At 48.6% G+C, this 25,947-nt stretch overlaps 2 protein-coding genes across 7 annotated transcripts in view; both read left to right on the top strand.

The window, feature by feature from the left end:
• The first annotated feature begins 264 nt into the window (after window positions 1-264).
• On the top strand, window positions 265-10,521 carry CGRRF1 (cell growth regulator with ring finger domain 1). 3 transcript variants are annotated; one of them, XM_058807247.1, is made up of 7 exons: window positions 341-464; window positions 2,630-3,029; window positions 3,694-3,833; window positions 5,568-5,745; window positions 5,939-6,086; window positions 8,743-8,850; window positions 9,707-10,521. In XM_058807247.1, exons 2-7 carry the CDS (start codon window positions 2,809-2,811, stop codon window positions 10,055-10,057), a joined length of 1,146 nt encoding a protein of 381 aa, XP_058663230.1. In that variant the 5' UTR covers window positions 341-464; window positions 2,630-2,808; the 3' UTR covers window positions 10,058-10,521. The 3 variants fall into 3 exon arrangements, with proteins under 3 accessions (XP_058663231.1, XP_058663230.1, XP_058663232.1); XM_058807249.1 differs by lacking the exon at window positions 2,630-3,029 and adding an exon at window positions 900-946 and having other exon boundaries at window positions 431-464; XM_058807248.1 differs by lacking the exon at window positions 2,630-3,029 and having other exon boundaries at window positions 265-464.
• Window positions 10,522-21,454: 10,933 nt separating this feature from the next.
• SAMD4A (sterile alpha motif domain containing 4A) overlaps window positions 21,455-25,947 on the top strand; it is a 102,037-nt gene continuing 97,544 nt past the window's right edge. For all 4 annotated transcript variants that reach the window (XM_058807001.1, XM_058806999.1, XM_058807000.1 and 1 more), the window contains exon 1: window positions 21,455-21,949. In XM_058807001.1, the coding sequence (XP_058662984.1) occupies window positions 21,754-21,949 (196 nt within the window). In that variant the 5' untranslated portion in view covers window positions 21,455-21,753. The remainder of the gene's footprint in view (window positions 21,950-25,947) is intronic.

The following is a 25,947-nucleotide window of genomic DNA, read 5'->3' as shown; positions in this document are numbered from 1 at the left end:
TCTGTGCGGCCATGGCTCCACCCCGTCCCTGGCACACTGAGGGCAGAGCCTTCACTCTGTGCCGCCATGGCTCCACCCCGTCCCTGGCAGGCTGAGGGCAGCGCCTTCATTTTGTGCCGCCGTGGCCCCACCCCGTCCCTGGCAGGCTGAGGGCAGCGGCTTCACTCTGTGCCGCCATGGCTCCACCCCGTCCCTGGCACACTGAGGGCAGCGCCTTCACTCGGTGCCGCCATGGCTCCACCCCGTCCCTGGCACACTGAGGGCAGCGGCTTCACTCGGTGCCGCCATGGCTCCACCCCGTCCCTGGCAGGCTGAGGGCAGCGGCTTCAGTCGCAGGCTGAGGGCGGCGCGGCCAGGCCGATGGCTGCCGTATTCCTGGTTACGCTGTACGAGTATTCGCCGCTGTTTTACATCGCCCTGGTGTCCGTCTGCTTCCTCGTCACCAGCGCGCTCGTTCTCGGCTGGTCAGTGCTCGGGGGCCGGTGGGGCTCGGCCGAGGGGGCCTGGGCTGTGCTGAGGGGGAGCAAGGCCAGGCCCATGATAGTGGCTTGGAACGGTCCCTTCCAGCCCAAACACTCCTAGGCTTCTAAACGAGCAAAAAAAAAAAATTAAAAAGAAATTATATGTATTTCTGTTAAGCTCGTTTCTATTTTAGTAATACTGAAGTGTTTTCTTAATGCTTTTCGTAATATCATTCATAATACTAGCAAACAATGCGTTTGTGTGTACTGAGCTATGTGTGTGTGTCGAGGCAAGGGAGCAGAGCTGGGGAAGGGTTTGGAGCGCCAGGAACAGCTGAGGGAGCTCGGGGGGCTCAGCCTGGAGAAAAGGAGGCTCAGGGGGACCCTGTGGCCCTGCACAGCTCCCTGGGTGCAGCCGGCGTATTTTCCAACCTACAGGATTCTGTGAATCTGTGAACTGATCTCCTGAAGTGTCTCGAGGGGCGGTGAGTGAAAGGGATTCTGCTTGTGTTTGAGAGGGTGACACAGAAATGCCGCTGTTGCCTTTTTCAGAAGCGGCTCCTTGAATGTCCCTAACCCTCAGAAGTGGCTGTAAATGTAAATACTGGTACTTGCCAAGAGCAGAGCATTGATTGGCAGTCAAAATCTTTCATGTAGAAATTGTGGCTACAGCAGACTTGTGTGGCTTGTGGTGAAAATAAAACTGGAGTTGTTGAACTTCCTCACATTGGCTCCACATTAATATCTGCAAAGTGCTGGTGATAAAGCTATCTTTAAAAAATTATCATACTGAGCCATGATTTAGATGAATCTTCATCTATCCCTATCCACTGATCCTTTTGCCAGTTTAATCATTATTTATCTACTTGTAGTAAATTCTGGCAGTCCCTGCTCAAAAAGGTCTGAAATAGATGTGTGCTACAAGATCCTAACTTGTATGCACTGGTGTTTTTGGGTACAGGGTGTACATAAGACTGTCCAAAGGCTTTTTCTTTTCAGGATCAGAGATTCCAGTTGCACCTGCACTAGGTGTTACTGCAGTTTATGGAAATATATGCATTTTTTTCTTCAAACCTGGGGCCTGTTAATCGAGGAGGAGCTGTAGCCAGGAGCTCTGCACCTACCAGCAGGTGAATGTGTGGGCAGCTGCTCAGAGGCATTTGCTGCTCCCTTGGAATTCTCCTGTGCCATGGCCATGTCCAGGAGCCTCCAAGGGATTTTCCCGTGCCTGCAGCTGCAGTTACAGCTCGAGTGCTCCTGAGCTTGCTCAGGAAAACAACTCAAATCTTTCATTTGCCACACAGAGCACTGTAATTGCAAATGTTGCCACTGGAGCACAGCATACCTGATCTATTGCTGCAGTGGCATTTGGGCTGCCCCATAATTTTCAGCATTAATTTCTTTAATGATGTGTTTGTGTTGGTGTCAGTCAGCCTGAAGAGCACCGACTGTTGAGGAGTGTTCATGTTCTCATTTGTCAGGCCTTGCAGTGATGGGAGGAGTGTCTGTTCCTGTGTCAGCTCTGCGTGCCTGTGGCTCTGCTCACTGTCTGAGTAGGTTAATGCACAGGCAGCTTTCAGAGCCAGTCCCACAGGTGCCCTGGGCACAGGGGTGAGGTGGAATTTACATTGATTACCTGGGCATTGTATTTTTATCTGGAGGGGAATGCTCCTGTTGGGTGGAGCTGAAGGCTCAGCCCCTGTTGGCTCTGCAGAAAATTAATTCATTAACTAAACCCTTGGAAATTCCTGCTTTTTCTAAGGCAGCATTGCTCTGAATAAATTAATGTTCTCCTCTACCAGGTAATGATCTGGACTCTTAGATCATAAAATAAAACCTATATCTTTATTCATCCTTCCTACACTTAAAATTTACAGAAAACCACATCTGACTGTGGAACAGAAAGGCCTCCATGCCTTCAGCTGCTGCTAGAACTGTGCCAGAGGCTCTTTTATCTTGCTGCTTTTCATGAGGATAATCCTGTTGCTTTCATCCAGTGAAGAAAATTTCCAAGGAACAGGGATTTTCTGCCACAATCAGGCAGATTCTGGTATAAAACAGGGCTGCAGAGATGGGCTCTGATAAGGTTTGGGTATTGGAGAAGGGAAGCAGCTGCTGCCTCAGGCTTCTTTGTGGGATGTTTAACTGGGGTATTCCCTCCCCTGCAGCCCCAGGAATGTCACTGTGGGTGTTTTCCCTCGTGGCAGAGGGAGCTGTGCTCAAATCAGTCATGGCCAAGAGCCTTCGATGATGCCACTGATGAAGTGCAAATGTTTCCATGGAAGGAACGCTTTAAACAGACCGAGAGCAGCTTGAGTTGGATATTGGGGAGGAATTCTTGGCTGTGATGGAGATGAGGCCCTGGCACAGGGTGGACAGAGAAGCTGTGGCAGCCCCTGGATCCCTGGAGTTGTTCAAGGCCTCGTTGGATGGGGCTGGAAGCAGCCTGGGCTGGTGCAAAGTGTCCCTGCTCACTGGAGGAGCCGGAATGTCGCAGACATTTCTCCACAGAAATCCTTTCTTTCGGATTTCTGTGTCTTCGGGAGCCCAGAGGCCTCCGAAGACAAGGTAAACAATTATTATCAGCTGCTGGGGAATGCAACAGGGGCACCTATTTTGATTGGTGATTGGTTCATGTTTTATGTTTATAATTAAGGGCCAATCACCAGTGCAAGCCAGGGGACTGAGTCCTTGGCCACAGCTTTGTTGTGAATTCTTTTCTATCTCTTCCTAGCTAGCCTAGCTGCTCTGCAAAACCTCTCTCCTTATTCTTTTTAGTATAACTATAATGTATTATATCATATATTAATAAATCAAGCCTTCTGATTCAAGAAACAAGATTCACCGTCTCTCTCTCACCAGCTGCGCCCACTCAGGCGCGGTAATACCGGAATGTGCTCACTTTTGCAGGACTCAGATGGGAGCAAGTTCTGGCCTAAGCTTTTACCACTAGAGGGCACCGACAACTCTCGTTCATTTTATTCCCTTTGTGGAAACCCAGAGCAAAATATTCCCCCTTTAAAGATTCCCTGCATCACTGTGCAGACTCGTGCCTTCTGACAAACAGCTGAAGTCCAAATGGCAGGATGTATTATCCATGCATCCTGGCAGATATTCTGGAAAGCCAAGCTACCTCTGTTTGTTCTGCTGCTTGCTGTTTAGAACTGACAAAAAAAATCAAACATTTCAACACTAACACTGAACCCATTCATTCTTGTTTTGTGTCTCCTAGGTTTGGTTTGGGTGTTCCTGTCATTCTGAGGAACTCAGAAGAGGCAGAATCCAGCACAAGGGTATTGAAAAAGCGGATGAGACAAGTGAAAAATCCTTTTGGGTTGGAGATCCATAATCCTGCTGCAGCTTCAGTAACAAGTCAGTGGATTTCTTACGTGGTTTTTGTTAATTTGCATTCCTGAACTTGGTGCTTTCCATTTTCTGCCTAGAATCATAGGATAGTTTGGGTTGGAAGGGACCTTAAAGATCGTCTTTTTGCTCTCATCCTTTTTCTCTATCATAATTCATCAGAAATACACTTCCATTCCAACAGAAATAAGCTTTTACACAGTTTATAAATGTGGTGTTTTTAAAAGTGAAATGTTTGGATATGAAGGTGCATTTTAATTCTCATTAATGGAACACTTCCTGCTATTACAGATCTTTAAGTAACTAAAACATTTGCAAATTACCAACCACTGTGGGCGTTTCTATAAATTTCATGGAATTGTAGAATTGTACAGAATTCATTATGGAACATGTGCCACCCACTTAAATCTAAGCCCAGATCTTCAGCAGTGTTTGGAAGTGCACTATTTTTAATAAATAGAAAAATAAATCATCACTCTCTTTTTCTATCTGTTCTCCAATGGAAACTGAATTTAAATATCTGTTTGGATCAGAGTTCAAGCCACCCCATCATTCCTGAAATCACCCAGAGAGGAATTCATGTCCTGCATCACTGGGGAGCAGTGAGCAAGGCTGAGCTTCTTCCACCCCACAGCTGTGGTGCCTTCCCATGCATGAGGAGGGGCTGCAGCAGATTTCCCCCTCCCTCAACATAACCCCCCCCCCCACAATAAATCCAACAATTCAGGTAACTGGGATTTTTCAGGAGCTTTGAGCTCTCCTGCTCCTGTTTGTGCAGAAAGTGTTTAGAAGTTTTTTTGAAAAAATAATGAGGAGCATAGACGGCCTTTTACTCCTCCCTCTGCATGATCAAGAGCCTTATTCTTTGAGAGCACAGAGAGTTTTGTAGCTGAGTGATCTAATTACTGCCATTATCTCAGGAGGGAATGGACTTTGGGCTGAGGTTGTGCTCTTGGATCTGCCGACGAGTGTCTAAAGTGTTACCAGAAGTTAAAATTTACCCTTCATAAAATGCATGTGATATTTTTGTGAGGTTAATCAGCCATTTTATCTCCTCATCCCCACTGACTTTTATAAACACTAAGCTGAATCTAAACCATCAGAATTGTTTATACTGATAAATAATTTTTGTTACTTTATAGTGTTTAGCATTTTAGGGGCGGCCCAATGTACCTGAAGGGAGCCTAGAAGAGACTTTTACAAGGGCCTGAAGGGACAGGACAGGGAGGAATGGCTCCCCACTGCCAGAGGGCAGGGATAGATGGAATAGTGGAAAGAAATCCTTCCCTGTGAGGGTGGTGAAACTCAGGCACAGATTGCACAGAGAAGGATTTGGGACAAGGGATGTAGGGACAGGCACAGGGAATGGCTCCCACTGCCAGAGGGCAGGGATGGATGGGAGATTGGGAAGGAATTCTTCCCTGTGAGGGTGATGAGGCCCTGGCACAGGGTGCCCAGAGCAGCTGTGGCTGCCCCTGGATCCCTGGCAGTGCCCAAGGCCAGGTTGGACAGGGCTTGGAGCAGCCTGGGATGGTGGAAGGTGTCCCTGCCATGGCAGGGAGTGGAACAAGGTGAGATTTAAGGTCCCTTCCAACCCAAACCATTCTATGATTTTATGGTTCTATGATAAAAATCTGTGACACTGAAGGTGTTTTCTGCCTGTAGCCCTTCAAGCATCTAGACTTAGCAATTCCAGGATTCCTGCACATGGTGAGTTAATGAAATCCCTCTCCTTTCTCCAAGGGGGTGTGACACTGACACCTGACTGCCTGGAGGACTGTGTCCTTACCTGCTACTGGGGCTGCAATGTCCAGAAACTCCATGAAGCTCTGCAGAAACACGTCTACTGCTTCAGGATAAAGACTCCTCAGGCATTAGAGGATGCTCTCTACAATGAATACCTCTACAAGCAGCAGTACTTGTATCCTTTTTTTGAATTGTTTTGACAAAATATGTTGATTTTTTTGGCACGGGGAGCATTGAGGATGGTAAATGTGCTGCAGATTTTTGGCACAACTCGTTTATGAGCAAACACGATGAGAAATATTCTTTATGCAAACGTCATGTTTGTCTGCAATTGCAACCACTGATTGTTTTCCTTGACACAGGCAAAGCATTAAAAAAAATGACAAGGCAGAGAAATATTGTCAGTTAGCAGAAGATGCTCAAGTTGTGGATTTTGGCCCCGTGCCTAGAGCTCGCTATCCCTTGGTAGCACTGCTGACGTTAGCAGATGAAGAAGACAGAGAAATATATGATATTGTAAGTAATATCAGAGTATATTTCAGGGTCACTGTGCTTAAGGTCTGAATGGGAGGGAGGCTTCAAAAAAGCAGCCTCACTTTCCTGTTCCCTAGAATTTGGTCCCTCACTTTCTTATTTTCCAAAATAAAGCAGTTCAAAGCTTTAACTTCCAAACCTCAGTCTTTGAAGAGGCAATGGAGAACATTGCTTACTCTTTATTTGTTCACTACAGCATTTAAAAGATGGTTGTGATTTCTCCAAAGCTTCAGCCTGCCAGTGTCCCTGAGGAATGAGGATTGGGGCAGTTTAGCAACCTGTTACTCTGAATTCTGGGATCACACAGGCATGTGGTGGAGCTCTTGCACTTACACAGATTCTTGGATTCTGTTGGCAAGGCAGGAGGGTTTTTTAAATAAGTGTCTGGCACAGATATGGAGCCGGTTGCTGACTTGGCTATTAGAAACCTAGAAATTACCTTTCTGCCCCAGGTCTGTGTCATGGTGGTGTCTCACAGGAGCCAACTCCAGGGCACTTCCAGGAAGGGATGAAAGTCTGGCTTGAGGCTGATAGGAGATACTCAGCTCCTCAAAAAGGCTCTCCTCCTAATCTCTTGCTATTAGAGCAGCTTCAGCCTTGCCACATGCTGTTCAATACTCTTTATGAACTCTAAATTGGTGAACTCTGAATGATTTGAGACACACTTTTATCTCCATCTTTCCATTGGATTGATAATCTGATTGCAGCAGCTCCTTGAACATTAGCACAACTGAATTCAGAAGCAAATTTCGTGAATCCGCTGAACACTTTTCCATGCATTCACCTGCAATCACACCAGTGCCTGAGAAATCTGTCCCTTCTCCAGGTGATGGCTGTCCTTGGCTTCTTGTCACCTGACTTTAGGACTGCCCTCCTCCCTCCTGTCCCCACTTGAGGTGTTTTAATGTTTTAATACATTTTTTATAGAGACTCTAAATGTAATACTTGAATGTATTTGACATTAGCATGGACATGAATTTGTAACACCTCTCTTTTGAGCCCTAACATAGAAGAAAGGGGTGAAAGAGAGTGATGGAGGTATTTTTCCTCTGGTTTTGGAGGAAAGGAACACATCTGTAAATCCAGTCAGGAGTAACTCCACCTGAACTCCTTGCCAGACAAATGTCAGAATTGGGTCTGGTTTGTTGAAACAAACTTGTAAAATAGAAATGGAATGTGGAAATGGATCCTTGCCAGTGTGATATTACCATTTTGAATTATATCTGGGGGTCTGTGTGGGTGTCCATCACTGTGGATGCTGTTTCAGTGATTCTTTCCTGGGGTGGGGGGGGGGGGGGGTAATCTGATTTTTATCCTAACTGGTTTTGTGGCAAGATCATCCCTACTTGGTTTTGTGCCATCATTTTCCTGTAGATCCAGAAAATTAGCATGACCATATATAAATGTACAGAAATTACTGGAAGACTGTCATGGCTAAAGTGGAAGCTTAGATCTCAGGCACTGTGATTTAGAAAAGAAAAAAAAGACCCTTTTGCCAAGGAATAGTGAAATCAGTTCTTATAAATCCATATGTGTAGGTACATACACATTTGAACTCTGTATTTAATTAGCCATGTGTGGATTTTGAAGTGCAAGTCTAATTTGCCTTTAAATTTCTTTTTAAAGCAAAACAGCTTCTATATTTCATTTCTCTTTTGACAGCTTCTGGGAACTACAATAATATTGAATTTCACTTTCTTTTTTTCCCAGCTTTTTAGAGGCTATTACGTAATTTGGGCAGGGTGGGGGTGGTTAGGCACAGCATGCAAGCTTGGAGTGCTTGTATTTCCAGAGGAATTATCTGAAGTCAGCCTGTGGGGGTTCAGAATCCTTTCCACTGAAATTTGTCTTTTGCCTGCTCAGATTACAAGCCAATCACTTCTAAGTGATTTTTGGAGTCTAAAAACTGCAGTCTGTGTGTTTCTGAGGGAAGGGGAGAAAATGGAGAAGACTGCTCAGGTGTCTTTGCAGTTTGGGGTGTAATTCCATGAGGTGGGAGCAGCCAGAGCAGGGCTCTGCTGTAAACTGCCCACAGAAGAGCTCCATGGGGAAGCTGAAGGAGCACCAAGGGCTCTCTTGTGCTACATCCTGTTTATCCCTTGTCCACTGAAATTTATTCTTTTTTTAATCAGTGCTTCAAGTCAACATTGTTGAATTCCTGATTGTCTAAGGAATTAAGCAGGTCAGGGGCTGTACCAAAGCAAAACAGAGAATCAGGGAATAATATGGGTTGGAAGGGACCTTAAAGATCATATTTCACCCCCTGCCATAGGCAGGGACACCTTCCACTATCCCAGGGTGCTCCAAGCCCTGTCCAGCCTGAGCTTGGACACTTGCAGGGATCCAGGGGCAGCCACAGCTGCTCTGGGCACCCTGTGCCAGGGCCTGCCCACCCTCACAGCCAGGAATCCCTTCCCAAAATCCCATCAAACCCTGTCTTCTGGCAGTGGGAGGCATTCCCTGTGTGCTGTCCCTCCATCCCTTGTCCCCAGTCCCTCTGCAGCTCTCCTGGAGCCCCTTCAGGCCCTGGAGGGGGCTCTAAGGTTTCCCTGGAACTTTCTCTTCTCTGGGGTGAACACCCCCAGTTCTCTCAGCCTGAGTGCTAAAGTTTTTAAACAGAATATTTTTCTGTTTGTAGATTGCAATGGTGGCTGTAATTCACGTTCCTGATGAAAGCTACAGACTCTCCTGCCGAATTCTGTATCAGTATCTCCTCCTAGCTCAAGGTCAATACCATGACCTGAAGGTAAGCCACACACAGAGTCTGGTTTCATGTGTATGACAGTGTTAACTTTAGCTTGTGTAGGCTTTCAGGAGCCTAAATTAGTACAAGACTTCTATTGTCATGCAAAGAACTGGATGGTAGTTGAAATTATTTTATCAGTTAAGTAGTGCTACAGGAACTTACTGTACAGAAATATTTTCCATTAAAATATTCAAGATTTCCCAGAGAAATGAACTGCTTCTAATCTAGGAGTCCTAGTGTCCACTTAGTAAAGCAGTAGGAAAAAAATCACTGTTGAATCACTTCTTTCTAGAATTGCTATTTCCTTTCTTCAAAATTCCCTTTTAATCAGGAAAGCCTCAGAAGAAATTTACCTTTTTAAAATTCCTTTTTCTTGCACTATGCTTAGGAATCATGCCCAGAAGAATTTGCGCTTCATGTAAAATAAGACAAAAAAAGGAGCAAGGGATCGGAATATGAGCAAGAGCAGAATGGGTTGAGTGAAGCAGATTTGACAGCATGGTGGATATAATTTTGGTAGGAACAGATAGAGGATCCCTCTAGGCACAGAGACTGATGGACCAGAAACAAACCCGAGCTGCTCAAAACCTGAGCACTTCTGTTAAATTTCATGCATGACATTGATTTGATACAACCAAGGTCTGAGGACTTATCTTTAATATTTTCCCACTGTTTTATGTAATTTCTTGTGTCTGAAATGCCTTTAACTGGAGGGCAGGCAGCTGCCAGGACACAGAGTCTGGCACTGTTTGACCCAGTGAATGGATCCATTGGAACTTCCACTGCACCTGTGCATGTGCAGAGATTGGGGAAGAGTTTGTTCACTCTTAAACATTTGTGTTTATATGTATTTTAGCAACTCTTCATGTCTGCAAATAGTCCTGCACCCTCCTGCAGTGACACCTGCCCTGCTGAGAGCAGCACTGACAGAGGGCTGCTGGAAAAGGCTGGGCTGGCTGGAGATGAACCAGAATTGCAGGAAGAAAACAGCAAAGACTGTGTGGTGTGCCAGAATGGCCCTGTGAACTGGGTCCTGCTGCCCTGCAGACACACGTGCCTGTGTGATGGCTGCATCAGGTATTTCCAGCAGTGCCCCATGTGCAGGCAGTTCGTGCAGGAGTCTTTTCCACTTTGCAGCAAAAAGGAGCAAGATGAGGATGAATCGACCCGTGTCTTGCAAGATGTTCTTCCTGGAAGAGTTTTTTAACAGGAGTTAAAAATAAAAGACCTGGGTTATGTGCACTAAGATTAAATGTGGAAGCCAGACTATTTATGGGAGGATATGTAGTGTTAACTTGTAGGATTTTGCTTTTTTTGTTGGGTAATTTTCAGCTTCCTTATTTTTCCTCGCTCCATATGCTCACAGGAGCGCTGCTTCCCCGTGCAATGTGGACAGGAGAAGTGCGTAGGATAGCTCTGAAGGATGTGAATTTATTTATAACTGCTTCCTAGATTTTCTTGGAGCACCGTTGGAGGCTATTTTGACTACTAAATTTAGGCTGTCTACTAAAAAAAGAATAAAACTTGCAAGTGCAGTTGCCCAAGGCTCATTCTATATTTATTGTGTTTAAAATACTAGAGCTGTGTATCATTTTAACTCGGTATAATTTAGGAACTTAGCACTTTACAGAATGTACCATATGAAGGAAAGTAAATATTCTTCAGCGTTAACCCTGTGTGTGTTTATTTTGTAGCTGAAGGCTGGGCTGTGGCAGGAGCTGGGGGTTGAAGGTGGGGCTCAGGACACTGTTTCTGACTGGTTTGGAGGATTTGTGTGTGAGGGACTTCAGCCAAAGCCCTTTGGAAAGATTTTTGTTGATGATTCTTGAATTGCATGTTGATGACACTTTCAAGCCTGAGCCCCTGAGATGACATCTTGTGACACAGACTTTCAGTCTTGTTGGCAGTGCCTGTAAGAACTTGTTCTCCATGCAAATGTTGGTTAATCACTCTCCAGAGTGGTGGCAGCTTTGTGGTGCTTTGAAAGATTTCCAACTCTTTTCACTTGCATGGTCAGCTTGGATGATCAGTAACAAGTTAACCAGTTACCCTTATCAATAGTCCCAGGAAATGTAAATGTACCTGCTCTAACAAAGGAAGAAGCTAAAGAATAGCAGAAAATTATTTCCTTTCACTCCAGTGGTGTGTGTCAAAAGCAATAAAAATACCTGTTGAGAAAAGAAAGTGGTTTGTTTCTTTAAAGAGAGACAAATTCTCCTAAGGACAAATGGGCTGAGTCTCACATCTGCTCATATAAGGGAAAATGCTCCTTAGAACCTGTAGAAATGGGGAGTAGCTGCTTTCTGTCCTCCCTTTTGTTCCCTTGCAGCTTTTCTCCACATCCAGCTCCAGGACAGCTGCTCAGGCAGGGAAAGCTGTGCTCCAGATCCTCAGCTCTGCTCTCCTGCAGCTCCAGGCAGGGTACACACAAGGTGCTGCACACCTCCAGAGGGAAGGAAGCTTCCCCCACTCCAAGGTATTCCAAGTTCACCTTTCCATCCTTCTTTTTTTTATATTGTTTGCTGTGACCCTGCTTCTGAACTCCTGGCAATTACATCTGAGGAAAAGATTTAGGTGGTGCTGTTGGGAAGAGTAATGGTTAGTTGTAAGGACAGATGGATGCGGGGAATTGATGCCTGTAGCCACAGATTTCCTGCCAGTGATCAGCAGGCTGGTTGTAAGATAACAAAGTGACCATCCTGGCCAGGGACAACTTGGGAATAAAGTGCTGGACAAACCAGGCTGCTGTTTGCACTGTGTGTGACCATCCTGGCCAGGGACAACTTGAGAATAAACTGCTGGACAAACCAGGCTGCTGTTTGCACTGTGTATCAACCAGAAATGACACCCTGAGGTGTCTGTGGGGATGGAGCTGTGCCTGATTCCACACCAGCAGCTCCCCCAGCACGTGGGACAGTGTCTGGGCAGTTTGTTATTCCATAGGAGCAGGGTGATGCTGTGCTGTTCCAGCCTGGAGCTGGCCACTGATAATTAGCAGGCACTTCTTTGCCAACAGAGATGATGAAGGAGGTGTTGTTTACTGCTCCACCGCTGGAGTCACCAATATTTAATCAATTAATTAAAATCTCCCATCAAACAGCATGATCCAAACCTGTGGGCCTATTTAATCTCACATGAAATGGTGTTCAAGCAACCCCACAGAGAGTTGCCTGGTCTGCCTCATCTTTCAATCGATGCCAGTATTAAATAATAATGGCAGGCAGGATGGAGCTGTGCTGATCTGCCAGGCCATGTATTTACCATTAAGTCTGTCCCAGCTTTTCATTTGTTACTTGCTCTTTTAATAGCATTTTCCAGAGATGCTTAGTTGCTTTCTCTGCTCTAACAAGCTTCCTTGCTGGCCCAAATGAAAGACCTGATGAGAGTTATAAAAAGTACAGGAGCTGCCTCATTACATTTGCCCTTCTTCTGAGAAGCCGTGCCAAAATACAGATCAGGTGAGAAGGAAAAGAAGCAGCTCTAAAGCTGCCCAGTGTTTCCCTTGGTTGTCTTAAAGCAGGGATTCAAAGCTGAAAGAGAGAAATAAAACCTTCCTGTGACCCACAAAAACACAGTGTATTGACAGAGGCTGTTCTGCTCTGTCACCCTGTTGTAATAGAGGTGATATAACATTCTTTTTCTGCTCATTAGAGATGATGTTTATGGTTTTGGTGGCACCAAGGAACATTGGAAGACTTCTGGCAATGGGACTGGTTCTTTTAAGCAGCACTGGAGTGTTTCAGATTCATAATGTTTTTTGCTGCAGGAGAGGTTGGTTTGCTTTGATTCATCAACCCTAATCAGAGCTGAGGCTTCCAGATGGATTGATCAGACAAAGTGGTGCTATTTAGGGATGTCCCAAGGTGTCTTTCCAAGTGCCAATGGACTGTGACATGGGCATCTTCCTTCTGGAGGAAGTGTTGCTGTGTTAGGATCTTCTTTCTGCCTTATCTGCCTCCTAAGTAGAGGGAAAATGGTTGTAGGGAAAATCCACATCAGCTCAGGTGGCTGCTGTACAGCTCCCTGACAGGATGGTGCAGCCAGGTGAGGGTTGGTTCTTCTCCCAAGAAACAAGGAATAGGACAAGAGGGAAAACCTCAAGTTGCAGCAGGGGAGGTTTAGATTGGATATCAGGGAAAAATTCTTCACTGCAAGGGTGGTGAGACTGTCCACAGGCTGCCCAGGTACATGTCTTGTTCAGCTTTAAGATGAGCTTCTGTGTGAATCTGATTTAAATGCCTCATTTATATGCTACCATCAAACTTCAAGTGTGGTAACAGCAGACAGGAATTGAGTGAGTTTTCCTGCTGATTTGCACCTTGCTGGGGCTCCCTGTGCCCTGAGGAAGCTCTGCCAGGTGAGGGAGGTTTGGGGCTGACATCTGTCACTGGAGGTCTCTGCAGGCACCATCACCACTTGCTCAGCTGTCCTCACATGCAGAGTAAACAAGGAGTGGCCTCTGTCACTGCAGAGGACGTGCAGCCCCTGCAGAGGCTGTCCCTGGTGTCCTGTGTGTGTGGAGCTGATGTAATTAATGCCAGGGACAGCTGAATTCCATCTGCTGCAGCAGAAGTTCTCTGAACTGAGCTGGTAGAAAGGCTTGGTGTTGCCTTGCTGGAATTTGCTGGGCAGGAAAAAAGAGAAAATTGGATTAGGGGTTTATTTCTGGGTAAGTTGGGTATTGCCACCATTTCTGATGGCACACAGGGATGCAGGTGCAGACCTGAGCACAGCTATGAGGCCACAGCTGAGCACTAGAGAGTCACAGGTTTTGCAGGATCTGCCACAACAGCTCCCAAAACCACAGAGAGGGACAGAAAGTGTCTGCTGAGCACTCCAGAGTCACTTGGGGCAGCTCTGCAAATTGTTTCTGTGTTGCTTTTACTCACTCTGTGTGAGCAGTGTGTGTAGAGAGACAAGAGCTTGTAGTGCAGTGTGGATGTAGCTGTAAAAAGGGCCTGACACTGGTTGGGTTCCATAAATTCCTGGGAATGTGCAACACCAACATAAAGGCACCTTTGTGTGGCTGCTGCTGCAGCTGAGCTGGAGAGGTCCTGCCTTAATTACCCCATCTCATAATGGGAATGATTTAAAAGAATAATAATACTATATGTAGACACAGTCTTAAGACTAAATGAATCCATCAGCAGTCTGATGTCCAAAGTGAGGAGTCTTTGTGTTTCCCCCACAGAATTTTGGAGATCAATGACATTATAAATTCATGCTGAGGTTACTGAGCCTTCATCAGGCCTGGGAAAGCCAAAAAACTCCTTTTGTTCCTTCTCCCTGCACATGCAGTCCTCAGGCATGGAAAGGGCAACACTGGGATGTTTGTCACAGTTGTGACATGAGGATTTGCATTTCTGTCACACCTCTGGAAGTGTTCAAGGCCTGACTGGGTGGAACTTGGAGCAACCTGCTCACGTGGAAGGTGCCCCTGCCCATGGCAGGGGGTTGGAATGAGCTGATTTTTAAGGTCTCTTGCAACCCAAACCATTCTGGGATTTTCTGATTTCCATTCTTTAGAAAACACCTGCACTGCCTGGATCCTCCTGAGATCTGAGTGAATCCCAGAACTGCTTATGTGGGACCAGCAATAATTATCAGGACAATTAGTTGCTACCTGTGTTTTCTATCCTCAGTTTGCAGCAACCTTTTATCAGCAGAAGATTTGTACTTAAAAAGCTTTTCTAGGTTTTAAATGCTTCCTCCAGCTTTTTGTCTTCATCAGCTGGGGGGTTTTGGCAGTTCCTAATAATTTTTGCTATCCCATTGCATAGCCACTTCACATGTAATATTTCCTGGCAGATTTCTCAGTGTAGCTGCAGTCAGGGGACTGGTGAGAGGTCTAATGCATCACTTCTCTCTCCCCACATGCTCTTTATTCCAGTGTCTATCAGCTCCTCATGAACAATACTTTGACAAGCAGGCTGGAAGGGAGGATTGCTAACTTGTGAATTATTTTCATAGTTACCTTCTTCTTTTTTTCCCTGTAACTCTGCAGATGCTGTTGAGTTTGGAGGCAGAGCAGAGCTCTACCAGGGGTTATCAGGCATCAGCCTCCTGCCAGCAGAAGTGTGAGATACAGATGTTGTGTCTTCCCTGCTCACATGCAGCACAGACACCACATTTGGTTTGTTCATTCCAGTTCCTGAGGGTCCTCAATTTCAAGGAGGAAAATTCTCCTGCCAGCTCAAAAATCACCAGCTTGGAGGGAGCCTGGGGTGGGATCTTGCTGGCAGCAAGGCTGGGGATGATTATGGCCAGTGAGGAGCCCTGAGGGAGTCAGACATGGCATTGTCTCTGCTTGCCAGGGTGAGCAGAGCCCTGTGGGCAGCACATTCCATTGATCCAAGTGAGAGCAGGGCAGTGATTTATGGCACAGCACAGCTTGAAAAGCAGGGATTTTCATTCACCAGGTTCTGTCATACATGAGACAGGATTGGTGACCCAGCTGCTGCCTTCCTCCTCCTCCCAGGTGCTCAGTACCAAACCTGGCTGAAGTGGCTGCAGTATCATCCAAACCCTCCTCTACTGAGACAGCTTGAATGACACAAGAATTTACCTTTACATTTTGCTATAGGACCAAAAAGGACTATTTGCCAAGAGCTGGTGAATTCCCATTGAAGAATGACTGCAACTTTCCCAGTCATTCTTAAGTGTCTTCCCAGAGACACAAAAATGTGTGAATGAGTCTGCCAGCTCCAGTTTTCCCTTTCGGCACCAACTTCTTAATGAAAAAGTCTCCATCAAATTTCACAGCATTCAACACTGTCATTAGGAGGGCTTGGGTAAGATGCAGAAAAGCCCTCAGAGGTCTCAGTGGACCATCTCCATTTACATCTGTTCCAGCTGTGCCCACACATGCTTGTTAGTCCATCCAGCCCCAGATGGCACTTCCCTGGATTTTGCTGAAGTTGTTTGGAGCCAGGAGCAGGAGGATCAATGAGGGCTGTTTTCCCCCTGTTCATCTTCCACATTTGGATCCCCTTCCATTCCACCAAGTGTGAGCATTGAGGTTTTCCTCCACCCCATCATCCTGGCTACACCTAAACCCTCACCCAGCCTGGAAACTCCTCTCTCCTCGAACAATATTCTTAAATTACCCTAATTTTGTCAGCTGCTCCATTATTAATAACTAACAAGGAAAACTGCCACAGTGTCAGTGCTGCTGACACGTGTCTCAGGCTGGAACCAGGCTTCCAAAGAGAGTTTCTTGAGAGGGGTGGTTAGGAAGCAATTTCCTCGATGGTGCGTGCTAATGCACATTTCCAAGGCTGCCTTGGAGCCGGGGAGTCGAGCAGCTCCGCTGCACGGTGCCTCCTTGGGGATCAGTGTCTTGTTTCATCAGGGCCATCTGCTTGCAACACAGCCTCAGTCAGCTCTAAGTCCTACAACAAGCTGCTCGCAGTGCTGGCTGGAAATGGTTGAAAAAATCCAAGTGTTGTAGGTAAACATGAGGCTGGCTATGGGATACAGCCATGCAGGGAGTTATTGTGCTGGCAGGCTTTTAGGGGTGCATGAAGAGGGGCCCAGAGCTGCTCAGGGGTGCAGACCCGTGCCAGGTGTGAGTGGAGCTGTTCTCCCTGCCCGTGCCAATGGCTGGAAAGGATGGAATGGGACATCCAGAGCCCCACAATCCAGCACTGATAACCAGGCTGCCCTAAAGGCCAACATGCACAGAGATCTCAGTGCTGCAAAGGCACATTCTGCAAATACTCACTTGCTGTTGATCAGATGTTGCAATATTTATATTCAAGGGTTTGTTTGAAACTGGCAGAGCCCAGTGAAACTTACAGGAAATCCTTCACAACCCTTTTTGCATCCCCTTCTCTCTCAGCTCCTCTTCATCACCGTTCTGTTGGCATCTCCAGGCACGAGAGCAGCCTGTGCTACATTTGCCAGGGGTGGTTTTTTGAGCACCATTAGTTAAGCTGATTTATTTTGCTGGCTCTGTGTCCCTGGGGTCCCTGTGAGCCAGCTCATCCAGCGTGCAGGGCAGAGCTGACACTGCTGCAGAGGTGATGTCCGTGCACTCCCAGCATTTCAGAGAGGACATGGGAGCTTCTCACAGCACCCCCTTGACAATGGCTGAACAAACACAATGTGAACAGCCTTTCCATGCTCACCAGTATTTCCCAGTGCTCCTTTCCCCAGGTGTTTGCACCCAGATGCTGCCATTCCTCTTTCCCTGTCAGATCTGCGGTTGCAGCTCAAGCCAGAGGGTTAAATGTGCTTTTCCTACAGCCCTCATCCTCCATCACCCAGTGATCACTGCCTCCAGCATCAGAGGAGTCAGCCCATGCTGCTTTCACCAGGATTTGGGCTGTGCAACACTTCAATTTCTACTAACAGGGCTTAAGAAGCAGTGGTTGTACATCCACACTGGGAGCTGGTCCATGTGGAAGGTCATGTTAAGGCTGGAAGATGGTCTTTAAGGTCCCTTCCAACCAAAATCCTTCAAGGATTCTGTGATTCTTTAATATCTGACTCATCCAGTTTGGAAATACAGATCCACATAGGTTTTGTTGCTTACTTTTTATTTTTAACTTTATTCTATTTCTTTTTTGTGTGAGTTTGCTTTTTGAAGGGTGTTTTTTCTGCAAATTTTACAGCTCCACTTCACCACCGAAGGTAAGAGAAATGCTGCCATCCCAGTGGCCAATTCCCACACTCTGTTTAGGAACAAATGGAAGTGATGTTGTGTTTAATTATCTCAGCCTGCTTACCATGTTATTTTCACTAATATTTGGGTTTAATGAGCTAGGAAATCTGGGCCATTGTGTGCTGGTGGATACACTCATCCTTTCTTCAGCTAAATATGTTATCAGATAGCTTCCACAGAGATGAGCAACTGCTTCCTTTGAACTCGGGAATCGTCAGGATTCACTAATTTGCTTAGACCACCTGCTTGGTTAATATAACCACAGGCCTCTTGTTTTCCCTCTGAAATGGTAAACAGAAATCTAAATGTTGCTGTACTGACCCTGGAGAAAAGGAGGCTGAGGGGAGACCTCATGGAGGGTGCAGTTTCGATCTCTGCTCTCAGTGGCAGTGACAGGGAATGGCTGGAGCTGTCAGGGCAGGTTTAGGTTGGATAATCAGAATTTCTTCCCACAGAGGGTGGTGGGGCACTGTACAGGCTTCCCATGGAATGGTCACAGCCCCAGGGCTGCCAGAGCCCCAGGAGCATTTGGACAACACCCTCAGGCCCAGGGTGGGATTGTTGAGGTGTCTGTGCAGGGCCAGGAGTTGGACTGGATGATCCCTTCCAGCTCAGGATATTCTGTGATTCCATGACCCAGCCCAGCCCACAACACCACAGACAATGACAGCCCCACTTCCTACCCAGGCACTTGCAGCCCTGCAGAAATGCTCCAGCTGCATCTGCAGAGACCTCAAGGTCCCACAGGAATTACATTATAAAAGAGAGTTCCCCTGCTTCTCCATGGGGTGTCTGTGCTCCCAGGACACGTGGGCTGCACTCTGCATTCTCCATCTGCAGGGAACAGAGCTGGCCACGGGGGTGTTGGTGTTGGTGATGTCCCCACGGCAGTCAGGGAAGGAGATTTGCTCCCAGCTAGCTTGAGAATCCTTCCATCACACGGATCTGCACGGGCACCCGCCCTGCAGAGCCCGGAATGCAGCAAGGAATTTCTTCCACGGGTCACAGATGTTTTTTAATTGCCATAGAAACCTCCAAACATCAGGCGTGTGCTGTTACGTCAGGGTCTCACTCCTCCACAGCTGCCTCCTTGGGACACCCTGGGGAGCAGGAACTGTGGGGTCCTAAATGGTGGGGGATTATTTTTGGATTAATTAGTAAGCATGGTCCTGGTGTCTCCTGGAGCACAGGATAGAAACCGTGGCTTTGGTCCTTTTCTCCTCCACATCTTGCTGGTGTGGAGGGACACCATTCCCACCACCCTTCCCATCCTCCCAGCGGGATGCATTTACTTCTTCAGCCCTAAATATCCTTCCCATTGCTGCTATTCCCACTTTAGACATGCAAAATGCAAAACCTGGGAGGCGTTCCTGGCACAGCCAGCTTGGCAACCCTTAAATCAGCGGGGTGTGAGCGTTCCCACCCGGAGCTCGTGGTGCTCCCGCGCCAGACGCGCACCCGGTGCGGCAGATGGAGCATCCTCACGGTTCCACGGCCAGCCCAGAGCACACCCCGGCTGCAGGAGGGCTCCCAGCACTTTAGGTGAGGGGAAAGGGGCTCCCTGCTGGAGCATGGACTGGGATGGAGCTGGAGGATGAGGCAGATGGTCGGGGTTTGCTGGCAGGGAAGTCCTGTTTGTTTAATTAGTCACCAGACAGGCTGAGAGCTAAAAGCAAACTCCAAGTGTGGTGAGATGGACCATTTGCACGTGGTGTCTACCTGGTGATCCTCATCTCGTCATCCTGCAGTGGGATTGATGCTCCAGCACAGGGGACCAGGTGTTCTCAGTGATTTTGGGTGGCCTTTGGTTCCCCACTACTATTTCCCCCCAAAAGGGGCAGATTCAGACACGTGTAAAAGCAACCAAAGGATGCACAAACATGGAATTTTCCTTTCTCCAGCCCCCACCAGAGCACACAGCCACTTATAGGGGATGGATTTTTAAAGTAGCTCCAAGAGAGCTGGGAGGGACTTTGGACAAGGGCCTGGAGTGACAGGACAAGGGGGAATGGGTTCCACTGACCAAGGCCAGGGTCAGATGGGATAATGTGAAGGAATTCTTCCCTGGGAGGGTGATGAGGACCTGGTACAGCGTGCCCAGAGCAGCTGTGGCTGCCCCTGGATCCCTGGCAGTGTCCAAGGCCAGCTTGGACAGGGCTTGGAGCAGCCTGGGACAGTGGAAAGTGTCCCTGCCATGGCAGGGTTTGGAATGAAATGAGCTTTAAGATCTGTGATTCTGTGACTCACTGGTGGAGGGGTTCAGCCCCCCCTTTGCCATGATCACATCGTGTCTCCCTCCCAGACCATGTCCTGACACCTGGGCACGTCTCCCAGCTCTGAGCTTCCCTGTGCTCAGAGTGATGAGGACTGGGAGATGCTGCAAAGGCAGAATCAGGGAATCACAGAATTGTTAAAGTTGGAGAAGGCCTCTAAGATTGAAGGCAACCATTCCCCCAGTACTGCCAAGGCCACCACTGCCCCCTGTCCCCAAGTGCCACATCCACACGGCTTTTAAATCCCCCCAGGGATGGGGACTCCACCCCTGCCCTGGGCAGAGGTGCCAGTGTCACTTGTTCCTGAGCATGGATCGGGTGTTTTGGGGACTCCTAAAGGGGCTCTGAGAGAGCTGGAGACACTTTGGACAACGGCCTGGAGCGACAAGACAAGAAGAAATGGCTTAAAACTGACTGGTACTCCCACAAATGAAAAGCCCACAGATTAAAACACTTTACACCTTTATTTTTGCTTTATAAAACGTTTGATTATGTTCAGTATTTGATGCCTTCTTGCACACACTTGTGGTTTTTTCTCCACTATTTCCCTTCTTGTATATACATATTATTTCCATCCCTTGAAATGGGATGGAAATAGAAAAAAATAAGAAAAAAAAGAAAGGAAATAAATGAGAAATGGGAAAGGGAAATAAAATCTGCACAGGAAATGATAACCCAAACAAATTCTGTCCCTGCACACTCGGCGCTTGTCGGGGTTAAATCCACGTATATTTAACACGTATATCTAATATGCCAAACTCTGAAAAAAAATAAAAGTTCTAAAAATTACCATTAGGGGACGAGGCCACATTTAGCAGAGCCCAAAGCGGCGCTTTTCCCCCCAAAGCATCCCCCGCTGCCATTACCCCGCAGCCCACTAGAGGGTGGTTTCCTCCAGCGGGAGCTGGCCGCGGCGCAGGGAGGGAGGGAGGGAGGGAGGGGATCCGTAGTGTGTTTTCCAGCATTCCCCGGGCAGGAGGAGCGCCCAAAATTCCCGGGGGGAGTGGCAGAGAAGGAGGGGGGGACACGGAGGGGACACACGGGGGACGCGCGTCCCCCTCGGGCTCCCCCCTGCGCCGCGCGCCTCGCCCCGCCCACCCGGCGATGACGTCACCCGTATGCAAATGAGCGACATGGGGGAGCGGGGGCCCGGCGCGCAGCCGGGCTCAGTCTCGCGCCGCGGAGCGCGCGCGCGCCCCCCCCCCCCTTCCCCTCTTTCCCTTTTCCCTTTTCCCGCCTCCTTCCCTCATTTCCCCCCCCTTCATCCCGTGGACATGGCACGGCCACCTTAAAGCGCCGCGCCGCCCCCTCCTCCCCCGATCGCCGGGGCCGCTATGAGTCAGGTGAGTGTGTTTTTATACGGAGTGTGTGTGCGGGGGAGAACTTTTGGATGTTGGGGGGGGGAACTGTGCTGCAGTGGGGCGGGGGGGATTGTGCTGGGTGCTCCCCCCCCCATCCCAAATGGCGGTGCTGGATGTGGGGGGATCGCGGTGACGGTGGGGGAGTGGGAGGAAGGCAGCGGGCTGAGTGCGAGCCTTCCTCTCCATCCTCCTCGTCCTCCCGCAGCCCCCCTGACGCCCCCTCCTCTCTGTGTTCCAGGTGTGAAGCCCTCGCCGGGAGGAGGTCGTTCCCCTCGCTGGCTGCAGCCCTGACGCTGGGATTTTCCTTTTTTTGGCTTTTTTTTTTTTCGGCCCCACCACCTCCCTCCTTCCCTCCCTCGCTCCCTCCCTCCAGGAATCCAGCGCTGCACCGGAGCCAGAAGAGAGGGAGCAAAACCCAGCCCAGGCCGAGAGCCGCGTCCAGAAACCAAACCCGCCCTTCGCGTCGCAAAGGAGAATTTTTTTTTTTAATCATTATTATTATTATTTTTATTTTTAATTCCCCTGACCCGAGCACGGTGGCGGCAGCAGGGAGGCTGTCCCGGTTATTTATTCTCTCCCCGCAGAGCTGTCCCTCCGGCTCACCATGATGTTCCGAGACCAGGTTGGCGTGCTGGCCGGGTGGTTCAAGGGCTGGAACGAGTGCGAGCAGACTGTTGCGCTGCTCTCCCTGCTCAAACGCGTCAGCCGGACCCAGGCTCGCTTCCTCCAGCTCTGCCTCGAGCATTCCCTGGCAGACTGCACCGAGCTCCACATCCTCGAAGGGGAGGCCAACAACCCCGGTGAGTGCTGGCGAGCCTTCTCGGGCGGTGCTCTAATGCCGTCGAAATTAAAAAAAAAAAAAAAAAAAAAATACACCCGAGAAACGGGTGCGGTTTGGCAGCCGGGGGGCTCCTCCAGCTCGGTTCTCTGCTCGCGTTTTATTTTCCAAACGGGGTTTGGCTTATTTCAGTTTGGTTTTTCGCAGCAAACTACTCCGCTCCATGGCGTGGTGTAACTACGGTAGCATGAATGATTGGTGGGTTTTTTTTTCTTTCCCCCCCGTGCCCCCCCTTCCTCCTTCCATGCAGTTTCCTGTGAAATAAGTAAGTCAGGTCACGTAGAGTCTGGATTTTCTAGGCTTCTTTTGGGCAACGTGGCTTGCTTTGCTCTCTGCAACATGCAGAAGCAGCCCATCGCTACCTCAGACGAACTGTTATTGTATAAAGGTCTGGGCAACTGGGTTATCCTATTTTTTTTTTTCCTGTTAAATGTGGCAATTCCTATTTCATCATTCAGATCCTGTTTGGACGCATTTTTTTTCCTGCAGCTCTGAATACCCCCTTGTGTTTCAGCAGAGCTCTGAGAAAATATGAGTGGACTGTTTCATGTTACTGAGCGTGTAGGGTGCAGGACAGCAAATGTGCGTGGCTACCGAAAGTGTATTTTTCTTTTATTTATTTGCCACTACGAGTTGCTCAACTCCTCCAAAGTAAATGGGAGCTGGGGCAGGATGGGAATGGCACAGGCGCTGTGCGAATTGCGCCGTGTGTTCCCGTGTTTATTTATGGGGGGTGTGTTACAGATGCGTGTGTTCCTAAGCGTGGATGTACACAGGGATGCAAGTTGCTTAAAGCAGAGTTTTTGTAACACAGAAGGCCAGCGGGGAAGGTGAAATGTCATTTAGTTGCGCAGTTCTGTTTCTCCAGCACCTCTCAAAAAAAAAAAAAAAAATCCCAAACCAAAAAAATCCCATAAAAAGCAAAGCAAACACCCCAATTCCTAAGCACCAAGGCTGGAAGCTCTCGGGTGTCGGGCTGTGCGTGGCAGAGCGGTGCGGGGAGCGGCCGGCTGCATTCCGTGATGGATGGATGGATGGAAATCCTGCGGCCGGATCCCGAACAGAGCCCCCGGTGTGGACGGGGCGGGAGGAATGCAGGGTCCTTCCTTCTCCAGCTGTTCCCTATTAGAGCACCGAGCCGGCAGGATTTGGCAGCTGCCTGCGCTGCCATTTGATGACAAGGTCCAGCGCAGCGCCGTGTTCCACCGAGGACGGATTTAAGTCCTTCTGCAGGAAGCCGAGCCTGGAGCTGCTCCGGCGCACAGGGAGCGGGGCTGGAATTGGCCGTTCCCTTATATAGCTCGCAGGAATGAGAGGGAGGAATGCTGCCGAGTGCGTCTGGGTGCAGTGCTGCTGCTGCTGCTTTTATAAACAGCTGAAGGGATGAACCTCATCCATCCCTTTGGGTGGGGAGGCCCCGGGGGGGCCGGGAGGGAACACATTCTCCAAACTCGGCTGCTCCTGGATAAATCTGCAGCTTCCCGTGCCAGCTTCAGCACAGCTTTGCTGTGATTCCCTCTGCGAGTTGGTGTGAGCTATATATTTTTAATTTTTTTTTTTTTTTATCAGCGTCTCAGCTTTTCATTCTGGGTTTGGCAGTAGCTGTGTCCCCTCAGTTGGCCAGGGCATTGGAGGGGGGTGATTTGCCTCCTGCCATCAGGAAAGGCAAATTGTGAAGGAAAACAAGGTTCTGAAGAGGTCCTGGCCACAGAGTCACGTAGGGCCGCCTGTGTGGTGGCATTTTGTCGGTGTGAGGCTGGGTGCAGACCAGCCTTGGGCCCTTCCCATCTCCACTCGTGCGAGCAATCCCTGCCTGCCCCTGTAATCCCGGTGACCTTGCTTGGCGCGAGGGTTTCTCCTGCGTGCAGGGCTTGGCACCCAGCCCCTGCCTGGCCCTGGCTGCCTTGGTGGAGCTGCCTCAGCTCTCCCTGGCCTGCCTTCCAAAAGTGATCTCTTCCTCCAGGGCATTTGTAACTCCAGTGCCAAAACCTGGATCCACTGAGTTCCTCTTTCTCACTGAGCATCCCCTCTGCATGGCTTTCCCTTGGGATGGATGGATCCATGCATCCTGGCAGCCCTGTCGTAGTGCAGGGAAGGTTAGCTGAGATTTGTAACCAGGCTCAATTAGGAAATAGCTTTTAGTCTCCTGTGTTAGTGCTGCTTTCCTAAAACCACCTGTATTATTCCTTAAATCATTCCTGTTCCACGCCTGTCTGGCACTTGTCACTTGCTGGCAATGGAATCACACCAAGTCCTGAACAGCAATGTTGTCATCAAACCTTGCATTACTCGTTACTCTTTGAATCCTGGTGTTTGCATTACTAATTTGGGCTCAATTCCTTCCCAGGCTGGGGCCTGAGGTGGCTCCTGGTACATTTTCCTGGTGTTTGCTGATTTGGAAATAGTGGCTCCCTGCTTGTAGGAGCTGTAGGGCAGGGGATGTTCCCTTTCCATGAAATCCACTGACTGGGAAGGGGTGTCACCAGCTCAATGGAGCTGCTGGGCTAATGTCCTGGAGCAGGTGTTGGAATTACGCTGGGAGAACTGAGTTGTGTTGTAAGTGCAGGATGTGTTGCTTGTCCCAGCCCTGTGGGGAGATGGGAGAACTGGAATGTTACTCCTAGGTGTGATGGTCCTTAGGAGGAGGTGGCAGCCCTGCTGTGGTCCCTGGTGTATGGGCACTATCCTTGGAACTCTCATCACCAGCAGCAGAGATCAGGAGGGTCCCAAAGGGAGCCCAGAGCTCAGAGATCCTCCCTGCCTGGTGCTGCTGGGCTCAGAGCCCTCAGGTGTGTGCACCAGGAGTGGAGGAAAACCCATCTCAGCAAAGGTGTCCAGGTTGTTTCTTGCCTTGTAGACTCAAGATGAGAGGCCTGATGAATGGCAAATATGATGGAAAAACTCAAGGAAGGACATTTTTAACTGGTTAACTGCCACAGAGAAGCAAGTATATTTAGTTTGGAGGAGTTCTATCTTGGTGGTTTTTTTTTTTTTCCAAGTGTGAGGGTATTTTCATGATGACAGCCAAGCTGGGCTCATCAGTACTGCAAACCCCACGTGGCTCTGCTGTGTACAGCTGTGTGTGACCCTCAGGAAGCCCTGAGGATCCTCCTGGTTCCATTATTCCCTGCCTAAGGGGTGGATGTAACCTTATTGCCAACCTCAGGTGTCTTGCAGGAAGCTTTGTTGATGTCTGGGGGCTGCAAGACCACCTGCAATCCATTGCTTGCTTGTAAAGGGAAAATAGGAGTGGGAAGCAAACATGGAAGGACATCTATAGATTCTTCATAAGGTGAAATGCACAGCTTGGGACTGTCCTACACAGTGGCTTCACTGAGCTTTAATGGTTTAAACTGGTGAAGAGTGTGGGTTGTTGCTAATTCAACTGGAGTGTGAGTGGCTTGGTCTGCTGAGAGGGAGGAGAATAAGGAAACCATCTTATCTGTGCACAGAAATAGAAAATTCAGGTATTGCACAGCACTGTTTAAAGCCTGCTATAACTTCCTTCCTTCCTTCCTTCCTTCCTTCCTTCCTTCCTTCCTTCCTTCCTTCCTTCCTTCCTTCCTTCCTTCCTTCCTTCCTTCCTTCCTTCCTTCCTTCCTTCCTTCCTTCCTTCCTTCCTTCCTTCCTTCCTTCCTTCCTTCCTTCCTTCCTTCCTTCCTTCCTTCCTTCCTTCCTTCCTTCCTTCCTTCCTTCCTTCCTTCCTTCCTTCCTTCCTTCCTTCCTTCCTTCTCGGAGCCGTCAGGACACAGCGACCTCCTCTGAGCTTCCAGGAGAGGTCGGGCAGGAATGGGACGTGTGCTGCTCCTGGGCACCCAGGGCTGCTGGGGGTGGCTGCTCTGTGGCTGCAGACCCAGTGTGGGGCTGTGCCCATGAAACATGGGCATTGAGAGCAGAATCTGCATTCATCCACTCCAGCATCCCTCTGCGGTTTGTTCCCAGAGCATCCCACCCCACCAG

The sequence above is a fragment of the Ammospiza caudacuta genome, chromosome 6, assembly GCF_027887145.1.
Source record: "Ammospiza caudacuta isolate bAmmCau1 chromosome 6, bAmmCau1.pri, whole genome shotgun sequence".
NCBI lineage: Eukaryota > Metazoa > Chordata > Aves > Passeriformes > Passerellidae > Ammospiza > Ammospiza caudacuta.
Note: the sequence above shows the minus strand (reverse complement) of the source record. Positions and strands in the feature narration are given on the sequence as shown.

What these genes read in the sequence shown, in the direction of transcription:
- CGRRF1 (XM_058807247.1), top strand. Translation starts at nt 2,809, where the DNA reads ATGGAGATGAGGCCCTGGCACAGGGTGGACAGAGAAGCTGTGGCAGCC. An exon ending in CAGAGGCCTCCGAAGACAAG is followed by an intron (nt 3,030 to 3,693) that starts GTAAACAATTAT and finishes TGTGTCTCCTAG; the next exon opens with GTTTGGTTTGGGTGTTCCTG. An exon ending in ACAGAGAAATATATGATATT is followed by an intron (nt 6,087 to 8,742) that starts GTAAGTAATATC and finishes TTCTGTTTGTAG; the next exon opens with ATTGCAATGGTGGCTGTAAT.